This window comes from Schistocerca americana, chromosome X (assembly GCF_021461395.2).
Source record: "Schistocerca americana isolate TAMUIC-IGC-003095 chromosome X, iqSchAmer2.1, whole genome shotgun sequence".
NCBI classification, from domain to species: Eukaryota; Metazoa; Arthropoda; class Insecta; order Orthoptera; family Acrididae; genus Schistocerca; species Schistocerca americana.
The window spans coordinates 956,708,129-956,728,296 of NC_060130.1; the positions used below are offsets into that span (position 1 = coordinate 956,708,129).

Consider the following 20,168-nt stretch of genomic DNA (forward strand, 5'->3'; position numbering starts at 1 on the left):
GTCACAGAACCAACTCTGGCTTAAATTATACACTCTAAACACTGTGAGTTAAATGCTTCATTCAGCCATCAGTGCATTCGACACCTCACATTTGAAAAGAGGCAAAATCATGACTCATCAAACTACACTATGTGCCTATAGCCAGTTATTGTCCAATCCCTGTGTTGTCTGGTCCACTGAATGTGTCCAGTTTTATTTGCTACTGTAAGCAATGGCATTTTGCTAAGTTCCTGTCCCCAACTGACCACTGCATGCAATTCATTCCAGAATGTTCACTCAGAAACTGATTGAGTTGGAACTGCATCCACTGAAGAAGCAGTTCCTGTCAGGTTTGAGACAGATTACCATTGACAAGGTGTACACTTGCCTCTGATCACTCTCAACAGGATCTTTTTACGTCCAGTGTTCTTAGACCATATTACAGGATTTGCGAGTGGTATACCGTTCCTTGTGGACATGTTGGACAGTCTGTGTTGATACACCAATAAATCAGACAACTTCATTCACAATATGATGATGGACAATCAGATTTGATAGCTCCTTTTTGCCATTTGTCATGTTTCCATGTCATGATTCCATACAACTGGCATATGCACTACACTTCACTGTCATGACTTATATTAGTTGTGGAGTATCATAGGAGTGCCTGGAACTAGTTGTACACCACCTACAGTGCTCCAAAGCTACCAGTGCACTCTGTTAAGAGAGTGTTGTCTGATGAGCTTATAAACATGTGGATGTGAAGTAGGGCGGATTAACAAGAATGTTCTAGTAATTCAGTTTACACATCTCTACTATAAAATTTTCAGAAAGACTCTGAAAGTATACACACACTAGACCTGAGCATTTCCTTCCAATGGTAATACCAAAACTTTTTATAACCCAACATAAATACAAAAAGTACAAACTTTAAGACTTACTTTTACTAAAATATACATAAGTATTTTAATTCCTCAATAATCCCTGAGAAAATTTGATATCTAATAATTACTTAAACACACAGATGATTACCACACCCAGCTTGCTCTCCTCAAACTAAATTTATGTGTAAGATAGTACCCTAAATCTCTTGATTCACTCCTAGTCCACACCAGCCCCTCAGAATGATAATTTTAAACAACTTTTCACACCAAACACTTATCTCAATCCAGCATGGGCCAAAGGTCCCACAGAATCAGAAGAATCAGAATGAGAACCTACTTCACCAACAATATACTTCAAAGTCTTTAGCAAGATTTCCTTTTCATAAGTAAACCAAGTCTTTCCCAAAGACCACACCATCACTGCAGTTCACTATGAATTACAATCCATATTATGACTTATTTTTTATGTTTACATAAGGTTCATATAGTAAAATGAGTCTTCACCATCATCATGACCAGGGAAGCTAAATGTTTAGGACTGTAGCTGACAAATGCTTGAGGCCTTACCTAGGCCAGAGATTTCACTGGCATTAACTCCAATCCCCCCCATGAACCATGGACCTTGCCGTTGGTGGGGAGGCTTGCGTGCCTCAGCGATACAGATAGCCGTACCGTAGGTGCAACCACAATGGAGGGGTATCTGTTGAGAGGCCAGACAAACGTGTGGTTCCTGAAGAGGGGCAGCAGCCTTTTCAGTAGTTGCAAGGGCAACAGTCTGGATGATTGACTGATCTGGCCTTGTAACACTAACCAAAACGGCCTTGCTATGCTGGTACTGCGAATGGCTGAAAGCAAGGGGAAACTACAGCCGTAATTTTTCCCGAGGGCATGCAGCTTTACTGTATGGTTAAATGATGATGGCGTCCTCTTGAGCAAAATATTACGGAGGTAAAATAGTCCCCCATTTGGATCTCCGGGTGGGGACTACTCAAGAGGATGTCGTTATCAGGAGAAAGAAAACTGGCATTCTACGGATCGGAGCGTGGAATGTCAGATCCCTTAATCGGGCAGGTAGGTTAGAAACTTTAATAAGGGAAATGGATAGGTTAAAGTTAGATATAGTGGGAATTAGTGAAGTTCGGTGGCAGGAGGAACAAGACTTCTGGTCAGGTGACTACAGGGTTATAAACACAAAATCAAATAGGGGTAATGCAGGAGTAGGTTTAATAATGAATAGGAAAATAGGAATGCGGGTAAGCTACTACAAACAGCATACTGAATGCATTATTGTGGCAAAGATAGATACGAAGCCCACGCCTACTACAGTAGTGCAAGTTTATATGCCAACTAGCTCTGCAGATGACGAAGAAATTGAAGAAATGTATGATGAAATAAAAGAAATTATTCAGATAGTGAAGGGTGACGAAAATTTAATAGTCATGGGTGACTGGAATTCGGTAGTAGGAAAAGGGAGAGAAGGAAATGTAGTAGGTGAATATGGATTGGGGCTAAGAAATGAAAGAGGAAGCCGCCTTGTAGAATTTTGCACAGAGCATAAGTTAATCATAGCTAACACTTGGTTCAAGAATCATAAAAGAAGGTTGTATACATGGAAGAATCCTGGAGATACTAAAAGGTATCCGATAGATTATATAATGGTAAGACAGAGATTTAGGAACCAGGTTTTAAATTGTAAGACATTTCCAGGAGCAGATGTGGACTCTGACCACAATCTATTGGTTATGATCTGTAGATTAAAACTGAAGAAACTGCAAAAAGGTGGAAATTTAAGGAGATGGGACCTCGATAAACTGACTAAACCAGAGCTTGTACAGAGATTCAGGGAGAGCATAAGGGAACAGTTGACGGGAATGGGGGGAAAAAATACAGTAGAAGAAGAATGGGTAGCTCTGAGGGATGAAGTAGTGAAGGCAGCAGAGGATCAAGTAGGTAAAAAGACGGGGGCTAGTAGAAATCCTTGGGTAATAGAAGAAATATTGAATTTAATTGATGAAAGGAGAAAATATAAAAATGCAGTAAATGAAGCAGGCAAAAAGGAATACAAACGTCTCAAAAATGAGATCAACAGGAAGTGCAAAATGGCTAAGCAGGGATGGCTAGAGGACAAATGTAAGGATGTAGAAGCGAGTATCACTAGGGGTAAGATAGATACTGCCTACAGGAAAATTAAAGAGACCTTTGGAGATAAGAGAACCACTTGCATGAACATCAAGAGTTCAGATGGAAACCCAGTTCTAAGCAATGAAGGGAAAGCAGAAAGGTGGAAGGAGTATATAGAGGGTCTATACAAGGGCGATGTACTTGAGGACAATTTTATGGAAATGGAAGAGGATGTAGATAAAGATGAAATGGGAGATAAGATACTGCATGAAGAGTTTGACAGAGCACTGAAAGACCTGAATCGAAACAAGGCCCCTGGAGGAGACAACATTCCATTAGAACTACTGACGGCCTTGGGACAGCCAGTCCTGACAAAACTCTACCATCTGGTGAGCAAGATATATGAGACAGGCGAAATACCCTCAGACTTCAAGAAGAATATAATAATTCCAATCCCACAGAAAGCAGGTGTTGACAGATGTGAAAATTACCAAACTATCAGTTTATTAAGTCACAGCTGCAAAATACTAACACGAATTCTTTACAGACGAATGGGAAAACTAGTAGAAGCCAACCTCGGGGAAGATCAGTTTGGATTCCGTAGAAATGTTGGAACACGTGAGGCAATACTGACCCTAAGACTTATCTTAGAAGCTAGATTAAGGAAGGGCAAACCTACATTTCTAGCATTTGTAGACTCAGAGAAAGCTTTTGAAAATGTTGACTGGAATACTCTCTTTCAAATTCTGAAGGTGGCAGGGGTAAAATACAGGGAGCGAAAGGCTATTTACAATTTGTACAGAAACCAGATGGCAGTTATAAGAGTCGAGGGACATGAAAGGGAAGCAGTTGTTGGGAAGGGAGTGAGACAGGGTTGTAGTCTCTCCCCGATGTTATTCAATCTGTATATTGAGCAAGCAGTGAAGGTAACAAAAGAAAAATTTGGAGTAGGTATTAAAATCCATGGAGAAGAAATAAAAACTTTGAGGTTCGCCGATGACATTGTATTTCTGTCAGAGACAGCAAAGGACTTGGAAGAGCAGTTGAATGGAATGGACAGTGTCTTGAAAGGAGGATATAAGATGAACATCAACAAAAGCAAAACGAGGATAATGGAATGTTGTCGAACTAAGTCAGGTGATGTTGAGGGAATTAGATTAGGAAATGAGACACTTAAAGTAGTAAAGGAGTTTTGCTATTTGGGGAGCAAAATAACTGATGATGGTCGAAGTAGGGAGGATATAAAATGTAGACTGGCAATGGCAAGCAAAGCGTTTCTGAAGAAGAGAAATTTGTTAACATCGAGTATAGATTTAAGTGTCATGAAGTCGTTTCTGAAAGTATTTGTATGGAGAGTAGCCATGTATGGAAGTGAAACATGGACGATAAATAGTTTGGACAAGAAGAGAATAGAAGCTTTTGAAATGTGGTGCTACAGAAGAATGTTGAAGATTAGGTGGGTAGATCACATAACTAATGAGGAGGTATTCAATAGGATTAGGGAGAAGAGAAGTTTGTGGCACAACTTGACTAGAAGAAGGGATCGGTTGGTAGGACATGTTCTGAGGCATCAAGGGATCACAAATTTAGCATTGGAGGGCGGCGTGGAGGGTAAAAATCATAGAGGGAGACCAAGAGATGAATACACTAAGCAGATTCAGAAGGATGTAGGTTGCGGTAGGTACTGGGAGATGAAGGAGCTTGCACAGGATAGAGTAGCATAGACAGCTGCATCAAACCAGTCTCAGGACTGAAGACCACAACAACAACAACAACATCAATAACACAATTAATTGTGAGAGAAGTGTAGTAACATTCTGATCATTAATTAATTCACCACCAAGTGACCACAACACAGTTACAGAGCTTTATTAACATACAGTGAGTAACAGACAGAAGCAAGATGTCACATTTACCAATAGAATCGCTTCCCCATCAAAACTACATAGGTGGCTGATAATATCACACTTACTTTACATGAAAGCTCACACAACAATTACAAATAAGTACTCACTTAATAAACTGAAAATAACTTGACTATATAAACAAGAGCTCAAGAAAGTTATTTTATCTACCTACATCTACATCTACATCTACATCCATACTCCGCAAGCCACCTGACGGTGTGTGGCGGAGGGTACCTTGAGTACCTCTATCGGTTCTCCCTTCTATTCCAGTCTCGTATTGTTCATGGAAAGAAGGATTGTCGGTATGCCTCTGTGTGGGCTCTAATCTCTCTGATTTTATCCTCATGGTCTCTTCGCAAGATATACGTAGGAGGGAGCAATATACTGCTTGACTCTTCGGTGAAGGTATGTTCTCGAAACTTTGACAAAAGCCCGTATTGAGCTACTGAGCGTCTCTCCTGCAGAGTCTTCCACTGGAGTTTATCTATCATCTCCGTAATGCTTTCGCGATTACTAAATGATCCTGTAACGAAGCGCGCTGCTCTCCGTTGGATCTTCTCTACATCTTCTATCAACCCTATCCGGTACGGATCCCACACTGCTGAGCAGTATTCAAGCAGTGGGCGAACAGGCGTACTGTAACCTACTTCCTTTGTTTTCGGATTGCATTTCCTTAGGATTCTTCCAATGAATCTCAGTCTGGCATCTGCTTTACCGACGATCAACATTATATGATCATTCCATTTTAAATCACTCCTAATGCGTACTCCCAGATAATTGATGGTATTAACTGCTTCCAGTTGCTGACCTGCTATTTTGTAGCTAAATGATAAAGGATCTATCTTTCTGTGTATTCGCAGCACATTACACTTGTCTACATTGAGATTCAATTGCCATTCCCTGCACCATGCGTCAATTCGCTGCAGATCCTCCTGCATTTCAGTACAATTTTCCATTGTTACAACCTCTCGATACACCACAGCATCATCCGCAAAAAGCCTCAGTGAACTTCCGATGTCATCCACAAGGTCATTTATGTATATTGTGAATAGCAACGGTCCTATGACACTCCCCTGCGGCACACCTGAAATCACTCTTACTTCGGAAGACTTCTCTCCATTGAGAATGACATGCTGCGTCCTGTTATCTAGGAACTCCTCAATCCAATCACACAATCGGTCTGATAGTCCATATGCTCTTACTTTGTTCATTAAACGACTGTGGGGAACTGTATCGAACGCCTTGCGGAAGTCAAGAAACACGGCATCTACCTGTGAACCTGTGTCTATGGCCCTCTGAGTCTCGTGGACGAATAGCGCGAGCTGGGTTTCACATGACCGTCTTTTTCGAAACCCATGCTGATTCCTACAGAGTAGATTTCTTGTCTCCAGAAAAGTCATTATACTCGAACACAATACGTGTTCCAAAATTCTACAACTGATCGACGTTAGAGATATAGGTCTATAGTTCTGCACATCTGCTCGACGTCCCTTCTTGAAAACGGGGATGACCTGTGCCCTTTTCCAATCCTTTGGAACGCTACGCTCTTCTAGAGACCTACGGTACACCGCTGCAAGAAGGGGGGCAAGTTCCTTCGCGTACTCTGTGTAAAATTGAACTGGTATCCCATCAGGTCCAGAGGCCTTTCCTCTTTTGAGCGATTTTAATTGTTTCTCTATCCCTCTGTCATCTATTTCGATATCTACCATTTTGTCATCTGTGCGACAATCTAGAGAAGGAACTACAGTGCAATCTTCCTCTGTGAAACAACTTTGGAAAAAGACATTTAGTATTTCGGCCTTTAGTCTGTCATCCTCTGTTTCAGTACCATTTTGGTCACAGAGTGTCTGGACATTTTGTTTTGACCCACCTACCGCTTTGACATAAGACCAAAATTTCTTAGGATTTTCTGCCAAGTCAGTACATAGAACTTTACTTTCGAATTCATTGAACGCCTCTCGCATAGCCCTCCTTGCACTACATTTCGCTTCACGTAATTTTTGTTTGTCTGCAAGGCTTTGGCTATGTTTATGTTTGCTGTGAAGTTCCCTTTGCTTCCGCAGCAGTTTTCTAACTCTGTTGTTGCACCACGGTGGCTCTTTTCCATCTCTTACGATCTTGCTTGGCACATACTCATCTAACGCATTATGTACGATGGTTTTGAACTTTGTCCACTGATCCTCAACACTATCTGTACTTGAGACAAAACTTTTGTGTTGAGCCAACAGGTACTCTGAAATCTGCTTTTTGTCACTTTTTCTAAACAGAAAAATCTTCCTACCCTTTTTAATATTCCTATTTATGGCTGAAATCATCGATGCCTAACCGCTTTATGATCGCTGGTTCCCTGTTCTGCGTTAACTTTTTCAAATAGTTCAGGTCTGTTTGTCACCAGAAGGTCTAATATGTTATTGCCATGAGTCGGTTCTCTGTTTAACTGCTCAAGGTAGTTTTCAGATAAAGCACTTAAAAAAATTTCACTGGATTCTTTGTCCCTGCCACCCGTTATGAACGTCTGAGTCTCCCAGTCTATATCCGGCAAATTAAAATCTCCACCCAGAACTATAACATGGTGGGGAAATCTACTCTAAATATTTTCCAAATTATCCTTCAGGTGCTCAGCCACAACAGCTGCTGAGCCAGGGGGCCTATAGAGACATCCAATTACCATGTCTGAGCCTGCTTTAACCGTGACCTCCACCCAAATCATTTCACATTTCGGATCTCCGTCAATTTCCTTCGATACTATTGCACTTCTTATCGCTATAAACACGCCTACCCCTTCACTGTCCAGCCTGTCTCTGCGGTATACATTCCTATCTGAGTTTAGGATTTCATTACTGTTTACGTCTGGTTTCAGCCAACTTTCTGTCCCTAGTACTACATGGGCGTTGTGACCGTTTATTAATGAGAGCAGTTCTGGGACCTTTCTGTAGACGCTCCTGCAGTTTACTATTAGCACACTAATATTGTTATTCCCTGTTGCATTTTGCCTACTCCTACCTTGCCGCGTCTCAGGAGGCATCTTGTCGGGCCTAGGGAGGGAAGTATCTAACCTAAAAAAACCCCATGTGCATTCCACACGTACTCCGCTACCCTTGTAGCCGCTTCCGGTGTGTAGTGCATGCCTGACCTATTCAGGGGGACCCTACATTTCTCCACCCGATAGCGGAGGTCGAGAAATTTGCACCCCAGATCTCCGCAGAATCGTCTGAGCCTCTGGTTTAAGCCTTCCACTCGGCTCCAAACCAGAGGACCGCGATCGGTTCTGGGAACGAACCTACAAATAGTTAGCTCTGATTTCGCCCCGCGAGCGAGGCTTTCGGCCTTCACCAATTCCGCCAACCGTCTGTACGAACTGAGGATGACCTCTGAACCCAGACGGCAGGAGTCATTGGTGCCGACATGAGCAACAATTTGCAGTCGGGTGCACCCAGTGCTCTCTATCGCCGCCGGTAGGGCCTCCTCCACATCTCGGATGAGACCCCCCGGCAAGCAGACAGAGTGAACACTGGCCTTCTTCCCCGACCTTCCCGCTATTTCCCTAAGGGGCTCCATCACCCGCCTAACGTTGGAGCTCCCAATAACTAATAAACCCCTCCCCCCGTGTGCCTGCTCGGACCTTGCTGAAGGAGCAGCCACATGTCCACTCACAGGCAGAGTGGGCGATGCCACACGGCCAGCCTCCACATTGACCCTCCGCCTCGTGCGCCGCGAACGCCGCTGAACCCGCCACTCCCCTTGGGGAGAGGGTGGCCCAACCGCGCCCAGTACACGCGAAGATGTCTCGACAGCAGGGACAGTGGGTGAAGCACGTAACACCTGGGGTGTACCTTGCGATGCACCAGACTCCCCACTGCCGCTACACTCTGAGGCAGCAGCCTGAAGACGGCTGACCGCGGCCATCAACACGCTCAGCTGTTCGCGAACAGTGGCCAGCTCCTCCTGCGTCCGTACACAGCAGTCACACATCCTATCCATCCTAAGGAATCAATTTACTGAAGAGAGTTAATCAACCTTTAACTAGACTGCTAATTCACTAAAGGCGGCTGTTTATTCACTAAACTGTGGTTGCTAGGCACTTCTTGTAGAAAACAATGAAAATAGCACTACCTGTCTCTGGACTGTATTGAAAACAAACACTAGCACTACTGTTTGACAGGAAATGCTGGGAAGGTACGTTTGTCTGTAAACTGAAAAGCAAGCAGTACTTGTGATGGAGGAAGTTGCCTTTTCTGGAAGAATGCTGCCACTGCTATACAGGATAACTAAGGATCAACTTCCCCTCTAGCAGTGTAGAACAGAGTGTAGAGATTTACATAGATTCTACCCTTACACATTTCTTATACTAGTATTATTAGCAATTCATATCTGTAGTCCATGTTGTGTTAATGCACTGTGTGGAAAACAAACTACCCCAGACATGCGCGCACACTGTTTCACCAGTCATTCATGGGGCAAGCTGAGCAAGGGTCAGTATAACTTTTGTGAAACACCCTGTGGTTTCTTTTTGTGATGTAGTGGAGAAGAGAGAACGGGAATTGGCTTCTCACCCTTCAATTTGCAGACCTGTGAAGGAGGGAAGTGCACCACAATCCTGCAACCTTTCTTCCTTCATGCTTTTAACCTCAACCCTCACCCCCCACTCACCTTGTTACACCACCAGAACACAATTTATCTCTTAATGCAGTTATCCTGCATTTGGATGTGGTACAGACATTTAATATTTCTTCTTAACCAATTTCATTAAACAATAAACATAAATTTTATACCATTAAGACACTATTCTTAATAATCTGAAATTTTTCCATCCCCTGCAACAGAAAATATTAGTTGTAGTGAAAAAATGAACGGTAACTCTTTTGCAGAAAATTTAGTGCAGTTTAATTTTGTACTGGGAAACATTTTTGGTAGAAGCCATTGTTTTTTAGATTTCCATGAAAAATATAAAACAGTGACTATTAAACACCACTCCTACATATGCACATACACCACCAGTCAGGATTTTTAGTATGTTGTTCATGAGACTCCCCGTAACACTGTCCAAAAGTTTGTGACTACATGAACATTTTTCCCACATCAACCTTTTTTGGTCTTTGTTGACTGAGTTAAATGTATGCTAATGCTTGTGAAAACTGTATGGCCATGAAGGATTTATAAAAAATTAACCTGTGTATGATATATAATCATACAAATAAATTATTAATGCACAGAAAAATTTCTCAAAGGAAGATCTTTCCACATGACTTCTGTCCAAATCCTGATTTCAACTGTATGGGGTATTGGACGAGCATCACACACAAACTAATGAATCCTAGGTGTGACCAACTGGCATTAAGTCAAGTGAATGGGGAAGCCAAGGAAGAAGCTGTAGTATGTGGTTCTGAAGAGAAGCTGTCTTGAATGGTTCATCCAGTATGTGGATAAGCCTTGTCCTATTGTATGCAGCTACAGGAAGGTGCTGAAGGAAGAGTGTCACTTATGATTCTTCAACTTCCCTTATGTAGCAGACCTTGTTGAGAAAACCTACAATTCAGAATAACAGAGACCATACCCAATGGTGACTTGGACTATCATATCAGACTTTCATCCAGAATGGCATCAGTCTCTGCACTCAGGGAAACAATGTTCACCCATTGGGAAGGTTGATTAGTATAAATAACATGCAACTGCTTATATTTATAGGTCAACAGTAGCTAGATGCATATTTTAATAAGAGTATAATGCTGAAAGGGACGCAGATATGGATGACATGCTGGCAAACTGTCAGGTAATGACTCATGTACATCGATGGTCAAACATTATGTGGCTGAAGGTCTGTTTCTCCATCCTGACGGCACATTTTGCAGTCCACTATCACATTTAAAACTCATATGTTTCTCTTCAGCCCAAATACTACATGCATATGCACACACGCACACCCATGCTCCCTTCCCCACACATCACTGTGATAGTGTCGCTACTTTCTTGCAGTCTGCATGTTCATGATATGTCAAACAATAAATCCAAACAGTCAACTGTATTCAAACTTCATAACTTGAATATATAGCACCCTAGGCATTGATGAGACAGTAATCACTCATAGATCATCACTTAAACAGACAATAATTCACAACTGGCCTTTACAGTCATTTAAAGTGATCATTTAGAGGGCACTATGTACCCCGTACAAATAAGATTGCCCTCTAATATCTTTTATGCATCATACCATTACTCTTTTTGTGGAAATATTCCTAAGATATCGTAGAACTCTATCAATATATCATAATTTAATCAGCAATTGCTAATCATAATATTGTTTTCAACACAGATTTTAGTAGACAAAATTTTAAAAATTTATGGAATGATTTTCAGTTAATGTTGTAGATAAATAATCTTTCTTTTCCAGATACAATTCACAGTTTTCACAATGAGATCCATTATCTAAATGTGGGTTTACACACAAAAATTACCTTACAGCCAGCTTTGCGGCACGCTTCCAGTGAGCGTGGGCTGGTCAGTACGTAGGGACAGTTTCTGGCAGAATTATCATCAAAATTATACAAGTTCAGCTGCAGTGGTTCATCTAGTGGCTTAGTCTTCATCATTACTTATTGTAGAATAAAAGTGGTACATGAAATTCTGAAAAATAAACAGATAGTTTTCTCATTACAAACAAAATCTTTTTAAAAATATATAAGGTTCCTTTAACATATTTTTGTGCAGTTCTCCTTAAATGCTGAAAGTTCTATAATATTATGATTTATGTGTGTGTGTGTGTGTGTGTGTGTGTGTGTGTGTGTGTGTGTGTGTGTGTGTGTCCACAAATGCCTGAAATAATGTGGGGGTTTATTAAAACCAAAAATGAGAGTAAAATGCAGCCAAAAAATGGCACTGGACAGTGGTGTGCTGCTTTTCAAACAGTCAGTGTGATGGGTGCGAGGTACACCAAATGTTACAGAATTACATCATCTCTAGCCTGGCTGACAAACACCTGCTGGAACGTATGACTTTTATGCAGGATGGCACTCCACCTCATATTGCTACATGCGTGAAACATCTCTTGTGCACATTGTTTCATGAGGTTCATATGCCTGAGCAGCCAATTCTGTCATGCCTGGCCTCCCAGGTCCCTGGACCTCAGTTCATCTCATTTTTAGTTGTGGGGTTACCTGAAGTCACAAGTTTGCCATGATCCTCTGACCTCACTAGGGACGCTAAAAGACAACATCTGATGACAATTTCCCACCATACCTACTGATATGCTGTAAAGTGCTGTTCACAATATTGTCCCTCAACTACTGGTATTGTTGATGAATGACAGCCAATGTGCTGAGAATTTGTTATAAAGAACATTGTCTGTGATAAAAATCAATTTGCAAGCTAATTATTGCTTTTGTATCATATGAAGCACCATCTGCTGGTAATTTTGTCCTCTTTTTTTGCTTTCAATAGAACTCCATGTCATTTCAAGCAAGTGGGTTAACTTGTAGCTCTCTACCTACATTATTCTGTGAAGTATTTAATTTTCAAATTTTAATGGACTTCTGGGTCACCCTATAATTCTGAAATCATCACATTTCTATATGGCAATGTCGTCAGATAGAATTCAACATAAACTTGTCAAGGCTATACTTTATGAAGCTTGCATAATTTCCTGATGAAATTATGTGAGAACTGAATAATCCATGTTACCCCACTTCCTCTTCTTCCCCAGTTTCATGATTTGTCTGATCATGTATCATTCACATAACCGGCAACAGTGCAATGGAATTACTGTCGAGACCTCATATGTCAAAATGTAGTCATGTAACATCTGAAGCCAGGGCTGCTGCTGTTCCTACCACTACTACTACTACTACTACTGCTACTCAAACGAACAACAACAATTATAATGGTAACACTAATAATGTATTTCTAGTAATACTCTAACACTAATATCTCAACAACAACAAAAATGCCCCCAACAGACATTTCTGGTCTTCAAAATTATATAATTTGCCTGAAATTGAGTGAGGAAAGCACAGAGAGTACAAAAGAAGATAATCAATAAATAAATATTTTCATCCTTTTCAACATCAGTCTAGTGTTTCTTAATTTCACTTGCACAATTGCTTATCAAATTTAGAGTAACTGTGAGTTCTGTTTAATTTTGTTTATTTGTTCATAGCATGGCTAGATTTTTTTAATTTTAGATAGTACACTTTACTTGAAAGTTGAATGTTTCCAGCATGTATCTCATCAGAGAGCTAGATTTCACCCTTCTACTGGGATTTCTCTGTGCAGTCACAGTTCTTCGTTGGTAAATTCACTGTAGTCCAATGATTTACTTTTGCATTAATTATTGTGTGACTTTGTTCATAGCAGTTTCAAATCCTCCCATCAAATCTCTCTCTCTCTCTCTCTCTCTCTCTCTCAATGTGTGTGTTTGTGTGTGTGTGTGTGTGTGTGTGTGTGTGTGTGTGAGAGAGAGAGAGAGAGAGAGAGAGAGAGAGAGAGAGAGAGCACTGTTTCTGTGATCATATTAGTTTCAGATTTACTGATTTCCTCTACATGTATGAATGGGTGATGGAGCTTCTCATAAAGGACTCAAGCTGTCTTCACAAAGGAAAGGGGTCTTCAGGCAGTAGAGTATGGAAGCTTAGCAGAAGAGCTGGCAATGGCACTTCTATGCCTAGCCAAATCCTCTCAAAGTGACAGTGTCCAGAATTTTTAGACACACATGAGATTTGCATATACATGCAACTGGCATCCATAGTTGATTAAGAACTGCACAGATTCTTTATAATACTGGAGCTGGTGTGCTCCCCAGAGCTGAGGCAAGACACTTAATGATGTTAACTGCCTGGAGGAACCTAGTTTTTAGCCTATTGTGGTTGTCAACAAAGAGCGTCTTCCATCAACAGGTTAGGCTGAGAAATAAAAAAAATTTAACACTCACAATTTTGTTTGTAATTTTCAATACAAATGGGTGATAAATGCCATGTGAGTGATGAAAATGAATGTACAGGGTTTTATCTGCAGAAAACTTGACACCTGTGCATTTTTTCACTTCTACAGTCTGCAGGTCTTCAGTTTCAATTGGTGTAATGCTGTTGCAGGCCTTGTGGAGCAGTAAAATATCATAAAATCATCACTGTATATGGATCATTAACTGGTCCCCTTATCATGCTCATTATATTGTCACTTGAGATGAAAATCATGGTAATGCTCAAAGACATTATCCTCTTGCTCAAAGATGCCTCATAAGACTTCCTCTATTGCCAAGAAACAAAGTACTGTATAAAGTTAGGAGCTGTTCTCAGAACCCCCACTGACAGAAGTGTTCATGGACATTATATTTCTAAGTGGTATCACAGGGCCTCAACATCCAGCATGCCCAAACTAGCAGTAGTAGAATATGTCCTGTGGCCCACTTTGGAGGTGAATAAGGAACTGTCTGGATTCAGAATCCAGGCGAGATGGTATTTCATAATACATTCTAATGTCTTTGCTATGCAGCTTGTGAAGAACAGACTATGATAACCACATGGTCTAGGTCAGTCTTTTCAGGTTTTGAAACAGGTACACTCCATGATATCCCTTTACTTTTTATAATGACTTGGTATCTTGTAAAACAAAAAGAAAACTGTATCTGTCAATCCGAAACAATTCTGATGTTGATACTATAGAACATTACAAGAAATACTGCAAAATATTAAAGGCTGTAATATGGACATCAAACCAAATATATTACAAGGAAAAGATAGTCATATCAGATAACAAAATAAAGACAATATGGGATATAGTGAAGGAGGAGACCAGTAGAACCAGACATGAAGAGGGACAAATAGCATTAAGAGTAAATGATACATTGGTGACGGGTGTGTATAGTGTTGCAGAACTTTTTAACAAACATTTCATAACTGTTACTGAAAAGATGGAGTTGTCAGGTTCTGTAGATGCTGCTATGGAATACCTCAGACCAGATCCACACATGTGTGGATGGATATGTGCGTGTGTGCGAGTGTATACCTGTCCTTTTTTCCCCCTAAGGTAAGTCTTTCCGCTCCCGGGATTGGAATGACTCCTTACCCTCTCCCTTAAAACCCACTTCCTTTCGTCTTCCCCTCTCCTTCCCTCTTTCCTGATGAGGCAACAGTTTGTTGCAAAAGCTTGAATTTTGTGTGTATGTTTGTGTTTGTTTGTGTGTCTATCGACCTGCCAGCACTTTTGTTCGGTAAGTCACCTCATCTTTGTTTTTATATATAATTTTTCCCACGTGGAATGTTTCCTTCCATTTTATATATATATATATATATATATATATATATATATATATATATATATATATATATATATATATATATATATATATATATAACTTCTGCACCATTTCAGTGCAGTAATGTGCTCATTGTAAATAAGTATTATAGTAGTTGTATTACACGTTTATTACCTTATAACTAAATAAAAAAAACTTTTTATTTTAAATTCAGTGCATTAGCATTTGTAAAATGATTCTTTCATATAGTGTTCATTAAAAAATGATGATCATTCCACTTGGGACCTGAGGAATTGTACATTAGCTTATTTGTTCGAGTTGTAAATATTTGTCACGTATTGTTGTTTTTCTGACATGTTCCACATCCTGGAGGACCTCCTCACTATGGATCAATTGGAATGAAAGTAAATCTAATCTAATCTATTCTACCCAAAAGGCTGTGAGGTTTTCAGCAGCTGATTAGTGTATGAATTTACCCAGAGTTGCTCAACTGTTCCCGAGAACTGCTCAAGGGAGAGGTGATTTTGTAGATGGTCTTGAGAATGGATACATTATATTCAAGCGACACCTACATTTTATAAATGTATGACTAGAGAAACATTTAGATTGTGATATAAGTACATCCATTTGATGGGTAATACTACACTCACCTAAAATGGCTATGCAGCCAAAACTACACACAAGTGGGAACTACAAAATAAAATGACATCTTAATTGAACCAACAACAGTCAGAAAAAGATACTAATGATATTTGTGTGCCAATATCAGTCTTTGGAATGTGTTGTTTACTAACCTTGCCAGACAGGCAGATGGGCGACCAAGACTTATTGATATGTCTAATGGTGCACATGTCCAGTGATGGTGCCTGCAGCAGGAACAAAGGCTGATATCGCAGGCCAGTATCATAGGCTGGTCACATGAAAACTGATAAAGCCAAATATAAAGTAGTCTCTGCCTCAGTTACTCTTATTTGTCCCACCTATGCCTGTGGACTCCACAATGCAATGATTTTTTACTGTGTGTATGGTGTTATGAATCCTAAACTTGTGGTATCCACCACCTCTAGGCTATATAAAACTTTGATTATGAGGGAAATGTTATCCAGTTAAGTCATACTTTGACTTCATTCTGCTACTCACAAATGACTTCATAACAAATTCTATTTGTGGCTTAAGTGAATACTTTGCCAATGACTGTTACTGTTTGGTTCATGGACTAGCTGGCAGTTCACGTTGTTGTTACAGAAGCTATTTATGCTCTATAAACACTGTGGCCTGAAATAAGGGGTACACCCTTGGTGACAAGGAGGTTGTGGTTTTGCTTCACCAAGTGCTACCATGGATGCCACATTTCTTAATCTTTGACAGCAACAGCTGTCACAGCAGCATCAACAGTTAAGGTCTTGATCAAGCATTTAACCTGTTCACATGAACAACAGCAGCAGCAGAGGCATCTACAGTATCAAGACTTGATCAAGCGCTTAACTGATTCCCCAATGTAGCAGTTACAGGCATTGTCAGTCACCCCAGCATTTCAGCTCAATCATAGTCTCAGTACAAGAATTTATCAACTGCAGGAGGATGGGACACATTTATGGAACACAATAACCATGTGGTCTAAACTGAATGCAAACAGTGAGATTCTTGGTTCTAGAAATTTTACTAATAACAGTACAGAGATGTGTCAGATTTGTAAAACTAGGACTGTGTATGACAATCAAAAATGCATTTTGTCTTATACCATTACTGAACTGACTGAAAAATGTAAGACAGATAAGAGAGTCAGAGTGTGCAAAAGTATACCCCCAATGTCATCTACAGAAAATGTTCAAAGTATGGAGAGACACAAATGAATGTTACTGCAAAATGTCAACTATCAAAGGAATTGCATGTAAAATGTAAAACAGTGTTTCACAGTAGCTGAACAATAGCAGAATAGGAAAAATGTGGCTGTGTTCGAAGTTTTCCATCCCAAAATTAAACCTACAAGAAAGAAGCAAAGAAGAAATCATTTCTGTACTAACTAAAGATGCACAAATGTGTAAAGATAAATACAAAAAGTTGCAACTATCCAAAATGCACACTATTCACCAGGAAAGCACAACAAACTGTAGTGTAATTTCAACAGACAAGATGAACCTTACCATTACTAATCTTGAAAGTAGCTCCAATAAGACCAACAAGTCAGACATACAGCAATGAGGAAAAGAAAACAGGAGGTCTTAACCAGTACTACAAAACTTATTAAGCTTCAAAAATGACACAAAAAAGACATACAAAAATGCAGTTCTCCAATTTTTAATGAAGATTCACAGTGAAAATCATAACGTTGTACAGCCCCAGCATGTCAGAATATGCACACAGTCTTGGTCGTATTATTGCTACTTGGATCAATGAGACAATAGTTAGAAAAGCAATAGCATTTTTAAGCCTGGTGCTCCCACGTCTGAAACTGGAAAACTCATCCACTTGCCTGACATCAGCAATTTAACTGATAATGACTTTGTTGTGCTGTTTGAAGGAGCAAATGATCTATTTAAAAATGAAACATGAAACCTCTAAGCCAGTGCCAAACTAAAAAAAATGTTTAGGACACTTTGTCACACAAATGTCCAATTAATGACCATTCCACACCAATATGACCAATCTCCATGATCATGTGTTAACAAAGTAATGAGTGCTGCAAATGATGGATTGCTCTCGAAAGTTTGCGCACAGTATGAAAACATAGAAGCTGTTGATCTCAGTGCTACAGGACATAGATTCCACACTACACATGGACTTCACTTAAATGGGCTAGAGAATTAGCTTGTGATGGAAAAAATAAGCAGATGTATTGTCAAGAAATCAGAGATAAGACATATAGTATCAAAGAAAACAGATCCATCTTCACATCTTCTCCATCCACCAAAACATCAATCATCTCCCTCTTATGCACAAGTGATCCACAGTTCATTGTAAGAAAAGATTTGGACTCCAACAACTCAGAAAAAGACTTCAGGCTCCCACACACATGATTTTTTATGGACAAATCCTTACCAAGCAAGAATGAGGTTAGTGGGTTAATAAAAATGCCCTTAGGGAACTTAATGTTAATGTAGAAATCAGTACTGGTAATCAAATAAATTGCAGTAGCAAAGGTCTTTCTGTTTGTCATCAAAACATTCAGTCAACAACAAACAAAATTTTACATTTAGAGATTTTACTAAATACGGAAGTCCACTCTATCAGTGTTTTGTGCACTACAGGGCACTGGCTAAATGTTGACCAAATTGTCTCCTTTTCTACACTGCAGTACATAATACAAATTATTTCTGTAGAAACAGTTACAAAAATGGAGGTACTGTAATTTTCACAAAGCTAGGTTTAAAATATAAATCTATTAATAAGTTTCAGCATCTCAGTGTGGAAAAGGATTTTCAGCTGGCACTTATTGAAGTCAATGAGGCAAATACAGTTTTAGCCTGCATATATTGCTCCCAAATGGAAATTTTTGGTCATTACTAAATAAGCTTGAATATGTACTAAACAGGCTTCATATATACAAGAAATCAATAGTGCTGTCGGGGGACTTCAACACTCATTTTCTTGGAACCAGCAAAAGAAAGAGCTACCACTCAATGTCAGGGATACTTTCAACTTAAAACAATCCAAACAAGAATCATAAAAACTACTGCCACTGCCCTGCATCAGATATTCGTGAATACAAACTATACTGCAAAATGTATAAGCTCAAGCTGTTACCTTCGAAAGCAACTTGCTGCCTTCCCAGAACTACAAAAGAACTGTAACAGCAAGAAGTTTCAATACACATAATACAGGAACATTCAATTCCCTATTATCAGGAGAAAGGCAGGAAGAAATTTTACAAATGACTATTCCACACCGATATGACCAATCTCCATGATCATGTGTTAACAAAGTGATAAGTACTGCAAACGACGGATTGCTCTCGAAAACAACAACAGGTTCGAGAAATTCTCTATCATCTTCAGTGATTGCTTTAAAATCATTCCCTTTCAAAACACAAGTAATAAGAGTCACAACTTCAAAAGCAAAGAGACGTATAACAACAGGTATCAGAACCTCAAATGTGAGGAAAAGACAAATACTCAGATATAGGAAAAACAGTAACATACCCCCCCACTGCTGAACAGCTATATTCAGAAATACATTCAACTCTACATAAAATTGATAAGTGAGCCAAAAAACTGACCAATGATAAGTTAATAACAATCAGCAAATAAAAGCCAAGCACTATGGAAAATAATAAAGAAGGAAACAAATTAAGTTTCCCCTAAAATGGAAAATCTCACTCTGAACCATGAGAACAAGAGTGTAGCTGATCTGCAACACATCGAAAAAAATTTAGGTGTTACTATGCAGATATCACAAATAATTTAATAGTCAGTGACAAAACATATACTAGAAAGAAAGAGAAAAACAAAGTGCAGTCATGTTCCTCTCCAGATGAGATCATCCATGTTGAGTTAACTCTTAAGAAAATGTCATCAGGAATTAATGGTATTCCTGACTGCATCATAAAGCAATGTGTTAGAAACACTTCACTGCCTCATGCAGATATAGCCAATACATCTTTTCTGTCAGGGACAATCCCAAGCTGTTTAAAAATTGCAAAATTGGTCCCTGTTTACAAGAAAGGAGACAAATCAAATACAGAAAACTATGTAATAACGGCCTCATTATCATGCTTTAGTGAAATCATAGAAAAAGTAATGCATAATAGGTTAATGAATTTTTTTGAGAAAACCAAAATTCTCACTGATACTCAGCATGGATTCAGGAAAATAAACAACAACTAGTGCTATCTATGATTTTATACACAATTCCCTTCAAACAATGGACAAAAATCAAACACAGGCATCTTTTTAGACTTAATAAAGCCTTTCCCATAGTGGACCACAACATATTGCTGGACAAGCTCCAAGTATATGGCATTGGAGGCACTGTGCTAAAATGGTTCACATCATACTTGACAAACAAACAAACAAACACTGTCCGAACAGACCTTGA

General features: G+C 39.6%; 1 protein-coding gene across 6 annotated transcripts in view; it reads right to left on the reverse strand.

Moving 5' to 3' along the window:
* The window catches only part of LOC124555721 (coiled-coil domain-containing protein 177), a 293,273-nt gene that overhangs the window by 134,349 nt on the left and 138,756 nt on the right, over window positions 1-20,168 (reverse strand). For all 6 annotated transcript variants that reach the window (XM_047129731.1, XM_047129729.1, XM_047129732.1 and 3 more), the window contains one exon: window positions 11,344-11,512. In XM_047129731.1, coding sequence (XP_046985687.1) covers window positions 11,344-11,478 — 135 coding nt within the window. In that variant the 5' untranslated portion in view covers window positions 11,479-11,512. The remainder of the gene's footprint in view (window positions 1-11,343; window positions 11,513-20,168) is intronic.